This window comes from Palaemon carinicauda, chromosome 27, assembly GCF_036898095.1.
Source record: "Palaemon carinicauda isolate YSFRI2023 chromosome 27, ASM3689809v2, whole genome shotgun sequence".
In the NCBI taxonomy this organism is placed as follows: domain Eukaryota; kingdom Metazoa; phylum Arthropoda; class Malacostraca; order Decapoda; family Palaemonidae; genus Palaemon; species Palaemon carinicauda.
Window position 1 is genome coordinate 25076267 of NC_090751.1, and position 19664 is coordinate 25095930.

General features: G+C 39.4%; 2 protein-coding genes across 6 annotated transcripts in view; both read left to right on the top strand.

Moving 5' to 3' along the window:
• Window positions 1-1459, top strand: part of LOC137620849 (zinc finger MYM-type protein 1-like) — a 2208-nt gene extending 749 nt beyond the window's left edge. Inside the window, exon 1 of the mRNA XM_068351297.1 lies at window positions 1-1459. This exon is cut by the window's left edge and continues 749 nt beyond it. Coding sequence (XP_068207398.1) covers window positions 1-1459 — 1459 coding nt within the window.
• LOC137620611 (uncharacterized transporter YwbF-like) overlaps window positions 1-19664 on the top strand; it is a 146515-nt gene that overhangs the window by 10452 nt on the left and 116399 nt on the right. For 3 of the 5 annotated variants that reach the window (XM_068350902.1, XM_068350896.1, XM_068350898.1), the window contains exons 1-4: window positions 6238-8581; window positions 8811-9000; window positions 9208-9374; window positions 18590-18732. The gene's annotated coding sequence lies outside the window, so the exon portion shown is untranslated. Of the gene's footprint in view, window positions 1-6237; window positions 8582-8810; window positions 9001-9207; window positions 9375-18589; window positions 18733-19664 lie in introns of those variants that run through there. The other 2 variants (XM_068350897.1, XM_068350900.1) reach the window with 2 other exon arrangements.

Below are 19664 nucleotides of genomic sequence, written 5' to 3' on the forward strand. Positions count from 1 at the left end.
TCAGTGTTCCGTGGCTTTTAGGTACCTGTTGAACGGGGAGATTATAGAAACTTTCGTAGGATTCGGAGAAATTGGAGATAGAACAGGCGATTCTTTAATCGAATGCATATTTACACATTTAGACAAATACAGCTGTGCCGATAAGCTCGTGGCGCTGTCATTCGATGGGGCCTTGGTAATGTCATCTCATCTAAGTGACGTTGAGACCAAAGTACGCCAAAGGGCCCCGTCGGCTCTATTCACGCACTGTTACGCCCACAATTTGAACATTCTCCTGTCTCAGTCGGCGACATTCATACCAGAATGTACAGCATTTTTCAAAACCGTCGGGAGCCTGACATCGTTTTTCAGCCAGTCGGTGAAGAAAAGAGAGTGTCTCGATGAGATTGTACAAAAGCGAGTCCCAACCGCCAGGCAGACCAGATGGGCCTCCAACTCGAAGCTGGTGCGGACCATTCTGCGGTATCACAAGGACCTTTGCACCCTGTTTGACGACATGAACCGTAATCCTTTGTCGTGGGACTCGGACTCTTTAGTGAAGAGCAGTGGATTTCGACACTGGCTAACTCAAGAATCGACCTATTTCCTCCTCACGATTTATGATCAAGTTTTTGATAAGACACATCCGGTGAATAAAATACACAAGGGGACGGATACCGATATTCGCAATTGCATCGAAAAAGTCAGTGAAGCTATTATTGCTCTGGAAGAGCTAAGTGATAAGTTTGAAGACATCTACGCAAAATTTGAAGAATCTTACAGGGAAAATTGCACCGAAAAAGTAGGTGAAACTGTCAATGGTCACGAAGATCCAAGTTATAAGTTTGAAGAATTCTGCCCGGAGAATGATTTGGTCATAGCAGAAAGCTGCACTAAACCTCCAGCTACGGATGAAAGAAAAAGAATATTTGACTTGATTGTGAGTGATGTTATAATGCATTTAGACGCGAGAATCAACAGCTTGAAAAAATTACAGTTTATATCGCTTGTCGGCAACAAGAACTTCGCCAACCAATCGTTTGAGCTCGACTGCGGTGTTCTGAAAAACTTGGGAGAAAGTTACGGCCAATTATTCGACCTCCCTCGACTCAAAGACGATCTGAATGCGATTTCTAATGTGTTGGTATTCCATGACATGCCAATGCAAGACCTTATCACATTCATGGTCAAACACGAACTCGTACAGACTTTTCCCGAAGCTGCAAAGATGATTCAGTTGGCCCTGACAATTCCTGCCACGAGGATCTCAGCCGAAAGGGCCTCGTCAGCTTTGAGTCGGATTAGAAGTTGCACTAGAAGTAGTATGAAGAAAGAGAGGCTCTCGGCTCTAGCCCTCGTCGCCATTGAGAAGGGAAGATTAGTGAAAATGGAACAAAGTTCTTCTTACGACTTCCACGAAAAAGTCATCGATATTTTTGCTAGTCACAAAGGGAGAAGATTGGAATTCATGTATAAGTAGAATGAATTGGTTTTCTGGACACTTTAGTGATATCTTTATTCATTACTTTTCTGGATACTTTAATGGTATCTTATCTCTATTCATTAGTTTTCTTGGTACTTTAATATCTTTATTCATTACTTTTTTCGATACTTTAATATCTTTATTCATTACTTTTTTCGATACTTTAATGATATCTTTATTCATTACTTTTCTCGATACTTTAATGGTATCTTATCTATTCATTAGTTTTCTTGGTACTTTAATATCTTTATTCATTACTTTTTTCGATACTTTAATGATATCTTATCTTTATTCATAACTTTTCGGGATACTTTAATATCTGAACTTTTTTATTACTTTCCTCGATGTTTTAATGATATCTTTATTCATTACTTTTCTCGATGTTTTAATGATATCTTTATTCATTACTTTTCTCGATGTTTTAAAGATATCTTTATTCGTTACTTTTATTGATATTTTAAAGATATCTTTATTCATTACTTTTATCGATATTTTAAAGATATCTTTAGTCATTACTTATGTCAATACTTAAATTATCTATTGTCCCTGTTGATAGTTTTCATTTTACACGTATGCAAGCTTCCTGGACTACTGTATTTAATGGATGTATCGTTCCATTTGTTTCAGTAGTAGATTAACGATGTAGGCAAATAATTGGCATTTATTTTTTTCTTATAAATATCCTTTGAGTTTTTCACAACTTTAAAATTCTTGTAATACCGTGCTATTTTTTTTTTATGAAAGATAAAATTAAATGATAAAACTAAGTTTATAAATATCCTTTGTGTTTTTCACAACTTTAAAATTCTTGTAATATCTTGCTAATTTTTATGAAAGATAAAATTAAATGGTAAAACTAAGTTTATCGTGGTGGGAAAGTAAAACAGCGTAAGAAACTTAAGTGATATTCAAAGAAACATAAATAATGACTCTGCTCCGATATCTAGTCTCGCTCGTGCCCTAGACGTATTACTTGACTGTAACTTCTCTCACAACGTCCAAATAAACAATGTAGTAAAAACTGCTAGTTATCGTCTCAGAAACATTGATTTCAAATAAAAAGTACCTGGATGAACATTCTGTAAAGGAACTTGTGATAAACTGTGTTATTACCAGGATTGGCTACTGCAACTCCATCTATTACAATTTACCAAAAGTACAGCTTAGGAAATTATACTATATAATAAACAGATGAGCAAGATTGATAAAAGGTGTCCCACCTAGAGAAAGGATCACCTCTATACAAATTGATTTACACTGGCTGCCGATTAAAGCGAGAATTGAATTTAAAATATGTCAATAAACCACTAAGTTATCAGAGCCAACAAATGTGTTGACACGAGAATAGTTACAGATGGTTTCAAACTATTGGAACCTATCTATATTGGCCTTGGTCTAGTGTAGACTCCAAGGCCTTTAAATATGCGGCTCCGAGACTATACAATAAGCTCCCACGAGACAGTCGAATCGTTGAAGATATTAAGGCTTTCAAGCGGAGTCGTTTGACAGTAAATGAGCACTAGGAGATATGAAATGTTGATTACTCTGAACGAGCAAGGTAAAATGACAATAGAGGTCCTTTAGAGCAGTGGTTCCCAACCTGGGGGAAATTTGAAGCTGCCAGGGGGGAAATAATTACACAACCTACTAACTAGAAAAATATCAGATGCCAAAACGAATCCTGATATTGATACACTGGTGCACAAGAAGCAGCCTCAACCTTATCACTAATTCAATTTTGAAATAGAAAAATAAACCAAAGTCTTTATTTTGCTACTAGCCGCTCTCCATATACTGATAAACAAATAGTTGCAGAGTAAAATGGATAGAGAGCGGTTAGTAACAACTAACCTCATAGCTCTATGGCTATACGGATAGTTGTTACTAACCGCTCTTTATCCATTTCACATTGTAACTATTTGTTTATCAGTATATTTGTATAATGGAAAAATAAATTATTAAGTCGTCACAGTGTGTTTCAACTACTCTTTCCCTCATACACATGAAGAGGGTAATCTGGAGGGTTGCACTGGGTGCAGGGGGAAATGACAGGAAAAAGGTTGGGCACCACTGCTTTGGAGCATGGGGTTCCCCTGCTGTATGAGACCGGAAAAACAGCCATCAAAGGAAAGGGAAACCCATACGTCTGGTCTTCTGCTTTCACTGTATTTAATCAATTATCTGACGTATTTAATTGACCATTAATTAGAACAAGACTCGTGCTTTAATCATCTCATTTATTAAGACTTCCTTTCGAACTTAATTCACTTTTGTTTTATGTCTTATATTTAGGTTATTTTTCAATTACTGATTTTCATTATTTTTCCTCTGATATCCCCGGCGGTGCCCATTACCAAGTAAAAGTGTTTATCGTCTGCAAACAAACGTTTTCAATCTTGTTATTACCTCCGCCAACGAAGTTAGGAGGATGTTATGTTTAACCCCCCTGTTTGTGTGTGTGTTTGTTTGTGAACAGCATCCTGATCACAATTTTATTCATAGCGCAAGGAAACTTGTAGGTATTAACTCTTGTGTAAAAAGATGGAAATGATTAAATTTACGAAGGTCACGGTCAAGCAGTGTCCAAATCTCGTAATCGGCCATAACTTGGACATCGTTGTCACGGAGACTTCAACCTTGGTTTATATTTGAATGTGTGAAAATCCAAGCCAATTAATACACGTTAAGGTCAAGGTCGAGCAAATAATGGAGAAATAAGTTGCCGCGGTGGAGGTCTGCGCTTGTGTATATGCATTAAATAACGGTGGTCCAGGTTTGTGTCGTGTGGTATTCCTCTTCCTTCCTTTAGACAGTTATCATTATTATTATTCATATTAGGTAAGCTACAATCCTAGTTGGAAAAGAAAAATGCTATAAGACAGATAACAGTACCCCCTTCCCCTTGACATGAGTACTATAGTCAATTCTTTTCAGTGAGGCAGATTTGCACAGACTCGCAGCGGAAGCCCCTTTTAGCTTGGAAAAGTTCCTGATTGGTTAGAATATTCTTGTCCAACCAGTCAGCGATCGGGAAACCTTTCCTAGCTAAAAGGGAACCATTGCGAATCGATGTAAATCTGCCTCACTAAAAATAATTGACTATAGCAGCTTCTCTTTGAATAAGGTAACTTATTACAGTGCGGCATTTTCAAACTAATTGAAAGTAACGGTGGCATAATTCATTTGTAAAATTAAGGTAGAGGCACAGATAGTTATGATATACAATTCCAAAACTGTTGGGTTTTGTATGTAATTCCAGTAAGAATATTAAGTTTGATATGTAATTCCAGTAAGATCGTCGAGTTTTGTATGAAATTACTGTAAGAACGTTATTTAGTGTGTAATTTCAGTGAGTTTGTCAAGTGTTGTATGTAATACCAATAAGAAATTTGCATGATGCTCTTCTCATTCTTGCCTATATTCAGTTATGTAGCGTGTAGAGGAAAAAAACTATTTTTAATACATTTTCTATGAATTATGATTAAGAAGTTATATCTCTATATTTTTATATAAAAACTAACTACAGTAGGTCGAACGTAACAATATTTGGTGCTATTATAGTATGCTATCTACCGTCCAATTTCTACTATAGTATGTTATCTACCGTCAATGTTAATCCTCCTGTTTGATGAGGATTATCAAAAAGATTACTTTCCACAAGTATGTTATCCTCATTGGACTTTAATGATAGTTTAATAATATTTATTGGAAGGACAACATGGTACATAATTATAAGGTTAGGTTGGGTTAGGTTAGGTTAGGTTGGGATAGGTTGGGTTAGGTTGGGATAGGTTGGGTTAGGTTGGGATAGGTTGGGTTAGGTTGGGTTAGGTTAGGTTGGGTTAGGTTAGGTTAGGTTAGTTTAGGTTATCAAGTCGGTAGTGATCCTCCTTATTAGAGGCGGATTAGCAAGTAGACCGTATTCTTAGGGACTGATGGTAGGTATCATACTATAGTCAGAGAGGGGTGGTAGATAGCAAAATCGGCGGTAGATAGCATACTATAATAGCACCCAATATTTGATCGCTAAATTGTCTTATTGCAAAATATTGTCGAAGATATAAAATTGAATAGTAAAGCAACGAGAAAGCACAGTATCATTAACTCCAGACAGTGACGAAGTTACTGAATGTGCACAGGGAGATCCCAGGCATAGATTGCTTGTGTCAATTTTGTTTTGAGATTGCGAAAGCATTGTCAATAGAAGACTTGGCAATCAAGTATGTTTATTCTTGAACCCTATGCCGTGCCTTTAGTTTTTGAGGGGCCTGATAAGGTTGAATAAGTGAATAATGGCAGGAGGAAAGAGACATGATCGAACGACATGGGAGCAACTTATTTTCAATATATTTAGGCCTACTTACACATATTCATTATTACACACAATTTTAATCCAGAAACATTTGTGTTGTTACATTACTGTACTAGCTAAATCTTTCATTACTGTATATTTTTACATTTTTTTTAAATTTCCACAAATAGAGTTTCATTACTGTATATTTTTACATTTTTTTAAATTTCCACAAATAGAGTTGGTGATGAAAGGCTTTTTTTTTTTTTTTTTTTTTTTAATTTCCACAAATAGAGTTGGTGATGAAAGGCTTTTTTTTTTTTTTTTTTTTTTTAATTTCCACAAATAGAGTTGGTGATGAAAGACTTTTTTTTTTTTTTTTTTTTTTTTAATTTCCACAAATAGAGTTGGTGATGAAAGGCTTTTTTTTTTTTTTTTTTTTTTAATTTCCACAAATAGAGTTGGTGATGAAAGACTTTTGGACATCGAAGATATATATATTTCCCGAGAAAAAAAACAAGTTTCTTAAATATACAACGTAAGGATTACAACTGCGTTTCTGCCAATTATGTAGATCTCGCCCTTGGTGCCTAATGAAATATACAATTTGGTTACAGTATAGCGTACCCTAGTAGGCAGAATGTTTCATATATTATATTCTTCATCCACACCACTGGCTAAACGCAAGGGTCTATATTGCATTGATGTTTCTTCTTCAACCTTTTCTGTCAAAAGAAGCTTGCACCCAATATTTCTCTTGGTTATTCCTTTGTCTTTCCAAACCTTCATTCCCCCCTATTCTTACTGCATTCCTATACCATCTTGATCCTGACACATGAATTGCTTATTTTAACCGAAAAGTCAAAACGATGGGGCCAATCGAAGTGGGTGTGCAGCGAACATTCTATTTCTTGTTGGCTAGCGTATGAAAACTGATAAATATACACTAATAGTTATTGTCAATTCTTTTTAGTGAGGCGGATTTGCACCGGCTCTCAGGGGTGCCCTTTTTGCTCGGAAAAGTTTCCTGATCGCTGATTGGTTGGGCATGAAAATTCTAACCAATCAGATAGCAGGAAACTTTTCCGAGTTAAAAGGGCACCACCGCGAGTTGGTGAATGCGCCTCATCAAAAAAAAAATGAGCATAGTTAGTTAACTATACTGTTATGTAGATTTAGCCATCGTCCTGTAAGAAAATATTCCCGTTCTCGTCCTTATTTTACTTAACACCTAGGTACCGTACGAGATTTTTTCTTTGCTATCTCGATGGCCTAGGTTTAAACCTAGACCATTGCTATTCCATCAATGGTTTGCCATTTTGTCTTCGTAAATTCATTACACATAGAGAGTAATTACATTTTTTTTCCACCCTACACATACAGAAAACAAGAGGTTAAACTTTTGTTTTTTGAAATGTCGTGTGGGCTAATCATTTTCTGTTGATGCAAATCTGGTATTTTTTTTTTATTTAATTTTTTTTTTTCCAACTCGGGGAATTCCTTTTATTGGGATGCCCATGGGAAACCGGAAGGGAAAATGTGTTAATTGCAGAAATGATAAAAGTTTCTAAAATCTAAAATTACTGAAAAAGTACGTAAAATTTATGTGCGCCATATAGCCATATTGGAGACAAACTGGTCACCCGGTTGCATAAAGGTTTAAAGGCCACTCATGAATGGAAGGTGCAAGGGATAGTGACATTGCCCTATCAAGCAGGATAATGCCCTAGAGACTGACCATATACAGTATACATATGATCAGCGAACAATCCCCTCCACCCAAGCGAGGACCAAGGAGGGCCATGCAGTGGCTGCTAATGACTCGGTAGATAGACCTTATTCACAAGGATGGTGAGGTTTCAGCGACTAAAAGAAACTAATGAGTTGAGCTGGACTTGATTGCCAGTCTGGCGTTCACCAGTCAGGGATGTGACCACATCAGCCACCACAACCCTTAAGCGCGGGTGTAGTGTTTAATACGGTGATCTTTTGCGCGATTATTTATTGTGGTGATCGAGATTCTAAGTTTTATCATTGCTGTAATAAAAACCAATGGAAAAACTGATAGTGCTTAAAGAATAGACGATGCCTTTGGTTGTCTCAGATTACATGGAATGAACAGAAGAAATACAATTTACCATACACAAGTGTCCGTTCAGAGCATTATGTTATTGCTGTACTCCAGACCTTATGTAAATTTTGTCAACTGTTATACTTTAATGTCTCGCCAACTTGGAATTGGCTAAAAGAAATGATTGAGTGATGGTCGTTTTGGTGTATTTTGTTCAGAAATAAAAGAAATTAAAGTGAAGTATAAAGCGACAAAAAATATTTATTAATGTTTGAAATGGCAATATTTAAAGGTTGAAGGTGTCAAGTTTTAGTCCCAGTTTCATCAGAATAGAAGCTCGTCAGAACATCAGCCGGGCAAGCCCAATCCCCAACTGTGGTGCCCAACTACAGCAGTGGCCTCCCAAGTAAATAGGTTAAACTCACGGTCCCGGGCAGGGATTAATATGCTGCCATGCCAATGCTAGACAAACACATTACCACTGTACAATGCAAAACACAACTAAATAAATATTGTGATCAAGATTTCATTCTATGGGAAGGTTGGGTAAGACGTCAGATAGATCCCCCCCTACATGTTTGGATAAAAGGAGAGACGAGGTTCGGATATTGGTTCCTAGATGTCCTTCACGTCTCCAAAGGGTGAAGTCATTGCCCGCAGCAGTCGGTCATGCTATTATTGCTCAGCTTCAGTAGCCCAAGTGCCTTGCAAAGTGCAAGTTGTGTTTTTTGTGCAATGCTGATGTTATTTGCATAAGGTAAGAAACTATTTTTTGTATTGAAGTTTTTGTTATGAGGACTTATGTTGAATATACCCACGTGTGTGTACTTGATAGATATGTACTATAGATTGGTATACAAAACTTGGATGTTTTGAATTAGAATTTTTTACTTTTGGGGTAAGATGGGACGGAGGATCCTATAGGGTTCCGTCTTACCCTTCACACAAAATATTTCTCAATCATTTGAAAATTTATCCACCTTTAGATGCCCCTGGAAATATGTGGGAGTCCGTACCAGAGGGGAATGGAATGAGGCAGCAATGGAAAGTGCAATAGCAGCAGTTAAAGTAAAAAAGATGAGCTTGATAAAAGCCCCAGAGGAATTCAATGTGTCCTAGACTACATTAGGTCGCCGTGTCGGAGACAAGAATAAGATTGCAACTGAGTCAACAAAGGTAAGAAACTGGCTAGCACATGCCAAACAAATTTAAGTATCTTGTCTAGCACTCACTGAAAATCTGTTCTTTATAATTGATTTTTTGCAATGTTTCTTGTAACCCTTTGTTTTAAAAGGGTGCTGTATATTGTCCTGCTATATTCAACCTTTTGTCCTACAGTATATTTATTTACATCAATCAAATTGTGTTTGCCTCTTTCTCTAGATGCTTGGCCCTATCAGGACTGTATTGAGTGCTGCACAAGAAGCAAAGTTGGGAACTCACATTTTGTCAATGAAGGCTCGATTTTTCGGACTGACCACAATGGGACATGCGTTACATTGCCTCCCATGTTGCTGAAAAAAAATGTGGACCACAAATTAGACAAAACGGTAAGATCCTGCTACTAAACAGATTTTTTTCATTTCATGGTCCATTTTATACAAGTGGTAGTTTGCATTTTACCCCTTGCCTATAGCATTTATTTTTGTTTTTACCAGGTTAGACTTTAGGGTAAGGACTGGTTATTGGGCTTTTAATGCCGCCACCCACAACTTGCAATTCGAATTCCAGAACCAATCTCTGCTGCAAGAGCAAGATGCTTCAAGCAGACAAACGTGGACAAGTTCTTTGACATTTTATCTTCAGTACAAGTAGACCATTTCTTTCCTCCACACAGGATTTTTAAAGGTGATGCGACAGGTGTTATAATGGTGCAAACAAAACCCACAAGAATCCTTGGTCTGCTGGGTAAAAAAGAGATTGGCACACTACCTTCTGCTGAAAGACAAATTTTACACACTACCTTCTGCTGAAAGACAAATTTTAGCTACAGCAGTTTGTTCCACCTTTCCTGATCTTTCCAAGAGTTCAAATGAAGCAGGAGCTGAAGGATGGTGTGCCTCCTGGAAACGGATTCGAGTGCCATTCATCTGGGTGGGTACTGTACAACTTTAAAATTTTACTGAATGGTTTCGGCACTTTCTAGCCCGCACAAAGCCATTGAAGGATGATCCAGTATTATTGATTATGGATGGACATATGACCTACATGAGGAATCTTCTTGTAATAAATCTATCCAGAGACAATCATGTCACAGTCGTCATTCTGCCACCACACTGAAGTTGCTGAATGCAGCCATTGGATGTTTCCAACATGAAACCAGTAAATTCTTACTATGTGAAGCCTGTTGAAACATTCCTCAGAAACAATCCTGACAGGCAGGTGACCATCTACATACTAAGTGCATTGTTTAGAGAGGCCCTTTTACAGGAGCTATTCCAACCATGGCCTTCAATGGCTTTAGGAAAACAGGAATTTGTTCATTGAATAGTCAGGGTTTTGGTGAAGCAGACCTTTTACCTGCCCATGTGATGGATATTCCATTAAACGCTGAAGAGGAAGATCCTGACAACACAGTTGATCTTCCAATCAAGGACATTGTGATTGAACGTGACTTGGAAGGAGCCGTTCAGTCAGTAGTGCCTGATCCTGTTCCACCAAAAGTGGCCCGGAGCCTGTTCAAACTAGGTAGTTCACCCCAGGTCATTATTTTCTTGCCAAAGATGACTCAACACTGAACGAAAGAATAGACACAGCCCCCAAGAGAGAACTCTGTGTTTTGACAGCATCCCTATATAAAACAGTCAGAGACAGAACTTGACAAGAAAAAAAGAGAAGAACTCGCTATTGGAAAGACACAAGCTGATCTACAGAACAGATCTGTAGTGCCTGAGGCAGACTTTAACAAGTTAGTTGACATGACTCCTTTTATGCAGTCAGAAAGTAACAGTTGAGGGAAAGAATAATTTGTAAAGACTTAATGATGTTAAGTAAATATTTTTAAGGAATGTGAAACTAAGATTCATATTACTCTTTCATGTGTAACATGGCCCAACAGGAGCTCTCAAACAAAATTTCAGCAGTTGGCGATGACACTAATAAGATGAAGATTGAATTAGAGTATACAGGATTTATCTTATGGGTTTTCAGTTTCTTCATTAATTTCAAGATGCTTCAGAAATATCATGGATATTGTGTAGCGGATAAGAATTTTCAACAGAATGATCATGTCAGTATGATGACAATGACATTTTGCTTTTAGATGAACTTTGAAAAAAATAGGAGTCAGTGCAATTTTAGATTTTGGATATTTAGGCTTTCTAACTTGACGGACCTCACACAAACATTTTAATAACATTTTGCCTGGGGTCTTGGCGCTTACAGTACTGATAGAAAACAGTTAGACCTTACCATTTGCAGGCTTGCCATTTACAAATTAGATTACTGTGCAGTCAGTTAACGCATTACACTTGTTCATTCTTTGTGATTACGCTCAATTGTAACAGGGCCGTAATAACCTATTTAAAAACCTAATAGTCATGAAAAATACTCTCACGGCAGGTTGGTTTCAAACATCCCGCGCTCCTTTGCACTTTGCTAGCTTAGTGCCACTAACCTTTCCACTCCCATCTCACACTGACACATCACTGGAGTGGCCATTTTAGTGCCTTTTGCACTAGATCTGTCACATTTCCAGAGAATTTAGTGAGGTTTTACTATCTGACAGGGTTTCGCTATTTTAAGCCATCATGAAATACTGTACTGTGTAGTGCTTTCCCGCATATAGTATATAATATGATAAACTCGTTGCCTTCCAGAGTCTTTCTTTCCAACTTGACATTGATGCAATTTCATCTTTATCATTGATATATCTTAAAAAATGATTCAGCGCCTTTTGGAAGTTCATGTAGCTCATATTCAACAGTCAGTCTTGTATATTCTCTTCTTGTGTGTGTGTATCACCTGCTTTGGTCCTTTTCGAGCAAAATCATGTTTTCACGTAAAGAGCGATGCATTTGTATACAGTAGTACTTACTGTACTCCGGGACATTATTTGTATTCACGGGGTAATATACTGTTGATATGGTAAAATATGTACACTTGGTTAATCTTGAATTGTATACATATTGTAGAGTACAGAATTACACTACAATATTGTTTATTGTTAATGTTGGCTATGTGTAGGGGTGAGTCAAGTCCTCTGAATGAAAAAAAAAGAACACTAACAGTATAGTTATGCATTTCTGTATTGATAATACTGTCTATATATTACAGTAATATACACTACAGTAACAGCAAGTGTTATACAGTGTTACTAGATAGAAATGACAGTGTTTTATTGTTATAATGTAAGTCTATGATGATTATTTTGTTGAAATTATAGTTCCAGTCAGAGCAACGACTATTGTGTTACGTACTCTACTGTAGCCTTATTATGTCCAGTACATAGTGTACATGTGTACACATGTACTGTACTGTACAGTGCACATACTGATGTGTATGTATTCACATAATTACAATCTGCTTATACTGTGATAGAAACCAATTAAAATCAATATCAGGCAATGCAGTAATTGGTGTGTTAATTATCTGAGTGTAGGCAATGGGCAGTGAGTTGTTAAGTTAGGAGTTATCCCACCCGAGGGCATTAAATATACACAAAATCACACTTTTCGCTCCTGTCTCTGTTACCTAACCCTCGTGAAGAGTGGGGGCTGACTGTATTAAGGTTTTAATTATTCAGTGGAAGGCCCTGTTATAAAATTGAGTATGCTCAGTTAGTTGTATTTGTTCTTATATAAATTTAATTTTTTGTCTTGGTTTAAAAATTATATTGTTTTTTCACAAGAATAAACTTAAGTTTGGTATACTAAAACTAATATTGATGCAACAATTTGTACAGTACAGTAATATGTGCTTTGAATTTTCAACTAAAAGATTGTTGTAGGTACATGAAAAGACACATTTCACACGTACCAGTATTGTCATGATTATTATTATTGTATGTATCATTTACTGCATTATCATGATTACCATTATTGCACGTACTATTAACTCTATTATGTACTTTCAACCATTATTTCAGATGTTGCATATCATTAGATTAATTCCTGTAATGTCATTGATATGATATGGCAACATTGAGTCAGCATTGGCAACACTTATCTGTTGTGTTGCCATGATGCAGTCTGTTCGTCTTCGTCCCCTTAGCTGATAAGTTATCTTTCGTCGTGTCCCACCTATCTTATGTATTTACTCTAATAGACATTGAGAACCTACTTTTTAAGTTGTATCCTTGCCCCACCAATTAAGGTTAAGGAAGTTATCAACACGTACATGGCGCAGTGAACTTACAGTGTCGTATTAGGAGAACTTTCTTTAAGACGTGGACAACGGGAACCGGCCGACGCCATTAATGGACTCTCGGTTCAAATGTGAATTCGATTTACTCATATTCCATGTGCAGTGTAGTGATGCAAGTTAACAGTGAAGTGTTGTGCAGTGCATTGTGCTTTTATAGTGCTCTCTTTTTTACGTCCCAGTGTTTTTGCTGTGCTATTTCAAGAAGCAAGCAAATAGTCTGTTGGGACTCTGTCGGAGCATGCGTGACCACATGCAGTCTCATTCATAGTCACGGGGTGACTGCCTGAGGCAGAGTTGCTTGCTGCTCCCCTCAACTCGGAGTCGCTGGCGGACGTATTCATGCACATGCGCACACACTTGCTTGCCTTAAACTTTTCTTATTATTAGTGTTTTAAAACAGTTCGTGTTGTTTTTTATAACTTTGTTGGAACTGAATTTTTACCCACTGCACATCGAAAGTAATAATGCCCTCGAATGATATACTTGCTGAACAGTTAGAAGAGCCCACAGAAGAGGGACCATTCAGCGATGTGGGTGCCCACAGTGTCGATGCCGCCCACGCACACAGTGTTGGGGGAGTGTTGGAAAGAGCTGCCTCTCCCTCCCCACCACTCTTGAGTCCCCACTACTACCCCCCGTCTGCCTCTCAAGCTACCGGGACTGATTTCCTCGCTTTAATTCGTTTTTTAGAGGAATCTCGCTTGTATGAGGATGAAAGAAGAAGAAGGGAAGACGAAGCAAGAAGACAAGAAAGACAACGTGAAGAAGAAAGAAGAAGGGAACAAGAAGCAATTCGCCTAAGAGAGGATGATCTTAGAAGAGAAGAAGAAAATGCAAGATTTACAGCTCTCATTCAAACTCTGGCCCCGATCATCCATTCTCATCCAGGCAACCATACACCTGGCACAGAGGTGAATTCTAGCTCCAATCAACCCGCTCTTCCACCTCCACAGAAGGCAACAGCCCAAACGCCACCCCCACTGAAGGCAGATGCAACATTCCAAATGTTCAGGGAATGGAGACGCCAGTGAGATGACTATGCTGTTATGGTGGATCTTTCTAAGCTTCCACGTGAAAAACAAATTATCCAGATGAGGATGTGTTTAACCCTTGAAACACAGCGTGTTTTAGAACACACACTGCAGATTTCTCCCTCTACAGATAAGTCTGTAGACGAAGTCCTGGATGCTCTACAGTTGCACATTAAGGAACTAAGGAATGAAGTCCTTCGCCGAAGAGAGTTGCTTAGCTGTAAGCAAATGGAAGGAGAATCTTTTGCTGATTTCTACGTGAGACTTCGACGCATCGCAGAAGAAGTTGATTTGTGCCCAGGTAATGCCGCTGCAAGTGAAGAGACCCAACTGAAAATGATTATCTTGATGGGCATTCGAGATGCAGAGTTGGTTCAGAAGTTGATTGCCTTGGACGCCAACTCTCCTCTTCAAGATTTTGTCACAACCTGTCGATCGTATGAGGCAGCTAAAACTGCAACTTCTACCATACGTGGCCCACCCAGCCAGTTGTGTGCCGTTTCAGCCTACAGGAGAAGCATGAAATCAAGCGGGAAGCCTCCACCTTCGCCGAAGTCCTCTAAGCCTGCCGTTTTATGCCAGTATTGTGCCCGTCAGCACGAACCTGATGAATGCCCTGCTGCCAACAGTATCTGCAAAAACTGTGACCGTGTTGGCCATTGGTCCAGGACGTTGAAGTGTCCTGCCAGCAAAGTCCAGTGCCGTCATTGTCACCGTATTGGACACTTCGGTAAATGCTGCATGGATAACAAGAAAAATGGTCATCGAGACAGATCTTCAAGCAACAGTGGTGCCTCTGCAGTCTCCAACAAGCAACAAGATTCACGGACCAGCTGTCGTCGCTTAGGATCACCTTCCACCATCTCCAAGACGCCCAAACCTATCTGTGTCCTCTAGTCATCTGGCGATGTTAACTCTCGCATCAAGATGTTACCTGACACAGGTGCCGATGTCACCGTTATAGGACAGCAACACCTGGACACCATGTGTATCTCCAAGAGCAGCTTGCAACCACCTCTGCCAAATGTGACGTTCACGGCGGATGGATCTCCGATGTCACCTGCTCTGGGTATATTACAAGCTACCCTTACCTTGGGCAAGCGATCATGTCTTGCCAAGATTCAGGTTCACGAAAATGTGGAAGTTTACTCTTATCCTATGGCCATTGTCGAGAACTGTCCATAATATCTCCAGACTTCCCCAAACCCATTTTAGAAGTCAAACATGTTAATAGATGCAAGGAGCTGCCCATCTCAGCAACTACGTCACCCTCAGCAGCCAAGGAATACTTTCTTCGGGAATTTAAAGATGTGTTGGTCTCGAAAGAAGATTTGAAGACAGCTCCTCTCAAGCCCATGGCTGGTCCTCCCATGAGAATCCACCTAAAGGATGGTGCAGTGCCTTTCGCCATCCACACCCCAAGACAGATTCCATTTGCTTTCAAGGACCAAGTCAAAGAAGAGCTTGATTCTATGGTGACCCAAGGGATAATCAAACCAGCTGGTGATGACCCTTCAGTTTGGTGCCACCCTCTTGTCGTCGTCGCCAAGAATGGAACAGGCGTACGTATCACTGTCGATCTAACAAAGCTGAACAGCCAAGTTTCTCGTCCAGCCCACCCTTCACCCACACCCTACACGGCTATTTGTAGTGTGGACCGAAAGTCTTTTCTTCAACACAGATGATGCTCTTTACGGGTACTGGCAGATGGAACTGGCTGAAGAAGATCGTCACTTAACCACCTTTATTACCCCATATGGTCGGTTCATACATTGCAGAGGACCGATGTGCTTTGCAGCTACTGGAGATGCCTTCTGCCTGCGAGGTGATATGGCCCTTCAAGGTGTCCAAAACTGTGTTAAGGTGATAGATGACGACCTTCTCTACGACGAAGACTACGTTACCCACCTTCAACGTATCCACGAAGTGCTCACCAGGTGCCGCAAGTTCGGGATCACACTCAACAAGGATAAATTTGTAGTCGCTGCCCCATCTGTGAACTTCTGCGGATACACGCTCTCAGGAGACGGCATCTCAGCTGACCACCAGAAAGTCAGTGCGATCAAGGATTTTCCGACCCCTGCTAACCTGACGGACCTCAGATCGTTCATGGGATTGGTCAACCAGTTAGCAGAGTTTACGCCTGACATCTCCGTTGCAGCCCAACCTCTACGCCCCCTGATGAGTCCCAAGAGAACATTTGTCTGGACTTCTGACCATGATGAAGCCTTTCAACGCGTCAAGTTAGCCCTCACCAGTCCACCAGTTCTTGCCCTCTTTGACCCAGACCTACCCGTCGTTCTTCAGACGGACGCTTCACGCCTCAATGGCATTGGATATGCTCTCCTGCAGGACCATGGTAATGGACACCTGCGTCTAGTTCAGTGTGGTTCTCGTTTTCTCGCCGATGCAGAGACACGTTACGCTACCATTGAGCTCGAGATGCTGGCCGTTGTCTGGGCAATGTCAAAGTGTAGGCTATACCTAGCTGGCCTACAGCACTTTACTCTGATGACGGATCACCGACCCCTCATCCCCATTCTGAACAGTTATACACTGGATGCCATCGAGAACTCTCATCTCCAGCGCCTCAAGGAGAAGATCTCGCCCTACATCTTTACAGCTGTGTGGCATGCTGGGAAGTTGCTCTGTTCCAGACGCATTGTCTCGAGCCCCAGTCAGCCACCCCACACAGTAGGACGAAATCTCAGGCGATACTACCGCATCTAATACCATCAGGATCTTCTGCTGCTGCTTCCGTGAAGTTGGTGTTCCTCTTCGCCTTAGGACAGATGGAGGGCCACAATTCACCAGCGCAGAGTTCAAGGATTTCATGAAGAGATGTGGAGTTCGACACATGGTAACCTCACCCCACTACCCACAATCGAATGGTCATGCCGAAGCCGCTGTTTAGTCAATTAAGCACCTCATACTGAAAACAGCCCCGTCTGGCAACATCGATAATGAAGATTTTGACCGTGGATTGCTGGAACTCAGGAATACTCCTAACTTTACAGGACGCTCCCCTGCCCAGATCCTGTATGGCCGTCCTCTTAGGTCATGTATTCCTGCCCATCCAAATGCATTCTCCAAGGAGTGGCAGGTCAAGACTGAAGACTGTGACCGTCGTGCTGCCGCCCGCTACGAGCAGGTAAAAACCCATTATGACCAGCATGCCCATTCCCTGCCCAAGTTGAGTGTCGGACAGCAAGTTCGGATTCAAGACCCGACCTCTCATCGTTGGGACAAAGTTGGCATCGTCATGGGCCATGGAAAGTCAAGAGACTATCAAATTCGTCTCCCTAGTGGTCGTGTGTGGTGGCGTAATCGCCGATTTCTTCGTCCAGTGCCACCCACTATTGGTGACCCCTCTCTCCCTGTCCCAGTGGCCCCTTGCCAGGACCCAGAAAGAGAGTCCTTAGTCACCATTCCTCCAGTGAATCCACGTCGTTCCCAAAGACTCACAGAAAAGGAGTCCGCTCGAGAATGCACTACGAGCGTGAGGGGGAGGGAGGTGTAGGTACATGAAAAGACACATTTCACACGTACCAGTATTGTCATGATTATTATTATTGTATGTATCATTTACTGCATTATCATGATTACCATTATTGTACGTACTATTAACTGTATTATGTACTTTCAACCATTATTTCAGATGTTGCATATTATTAGATTAATTCCTGTAATGTCATTGATATGATATGGCAACATTGAGTCAGCATTGGCAACACTTATCTGTTGTGTTGCCATGATGCAGTCTGTTCGTCTTCGTCCCCTTAGCTGATAAGTTATCTTTCGTCGTGTCCCACCTATCTTATGTATTTACTCTAATAGACATTGAGAACCTACTTTTTAAGTTGTATCCTTGCCCCACCAATTAAGGTTAAGGAAGTTATCAACACGTACAATTGTCTTTTGAAATTTAATTACATCATTTAGTAAAAGCCGAGATTAGTTAATGAATATAACCATTCATGTTAAAGAGCTGAGTTATATATCTTTGCAAGAACATTTCAACAATTAAAGTGCTCAAAGGTGACTGGAGTTAGATTAAAAATGTTTTTTTTTTTCAGCTTATACTATCTACTGCACCCCCAGCAAGATTATTATTATTATTATTATTATTATTATTATTATTATTATTATTATTATTATTAGTTAAGCTACATCCCTAGTAGGAAAAGCAGGATGCTATAAGCCCAAGGCCTCCAACAGGGAAAAATAGCCCAGTGAGGAAAGGAAACAAGGAAATAAACTACAAGCGAAGTAATGAACAATTAAGATAAAATAGTTTGAGAATAGTAACAAAATTTAGATAAATCTGTCCTGAACAATATTAATTTTTGCTTGTATTTGCTCTTTTCAAGGTGTAAAGAATGAACCAGTTTTCCCCGAATTAAGTTCAGTCACTGTTGTCATCCTCAACTTTCGACCAGAAGAAGAGATTGGGGGAATCAGGTGACTGTGAGCAGCAAATGGTCAAGAAGAGGAAACATGGTCCACCTGACAGGTACGTAATTAAAATGAGCTACCTTAAAGGTTTTGTTTCGTCGATCATTAGTGAAACACTTCGAGATATTTGAGTAGATTTAAAGAAAAGATAAAAACTGTTGAAAGTTTCTCTTGTTTCTGAACTGATTGACAAGAGGTGCATCATGGATCCCTGTCAGACATTCTAGATTGTATTTTTCGTGTGTATTGATTTGTCATTCGAGGTTATTTGTTATGTTTTTAATTGTGAATTGCTTCCTCTTTGCATATATGAATTGAGGCTGGATATTGGAATACATTATAATTGGAAATAATGAAAGCATATCATCTACGTAACATATTAGGCAAGGTAATTATTTCTTGGAAAATAATGGAAAGAGAAAAATAACCACAAAAATTTTAGTACAGCGTTGAGAGAGAGAGAGAGAGAGAGAGAGAGAGAGAGAGAGAGAGAGAGAGAGAGAGAGAGAGAGAGAGAGAGAGAGAGAGAGAGGAAGATATGCAGTATCATCCAGCACCGCCTTTTTGTCATTTTTACTATGTACTTTTAATTTCAGGTTTATGTCTTTATTCCTATTGAGTTTTTCAAGGTCTTAGTAGTCGTTGATATACAGTAGATAAAGGACATTTGATCCGACTTGCCATGAGACCACTAGTGAAGCAGCTCTCTCCTAATTATGAGTAGCTTATGAACTCATTGCAAAACAGAAACTTAGCAGATTTTGCACTGTTTTACTTTTAGCTAATAGGAAAGATGGGTGAAAGAAGAGTGAATGCAGTTAGCTAGGTAACTATGGTAGGGGATAGTTTGGAAAGCATTACTAATAGCAATGTAAAGTGGGCTTTAGCCACAAATTATATATATATATATATATATATATATATATATATATATATATATATATATATATATATATATATATATGTGTGTGTGTGTGTGTGTGTGTGTGT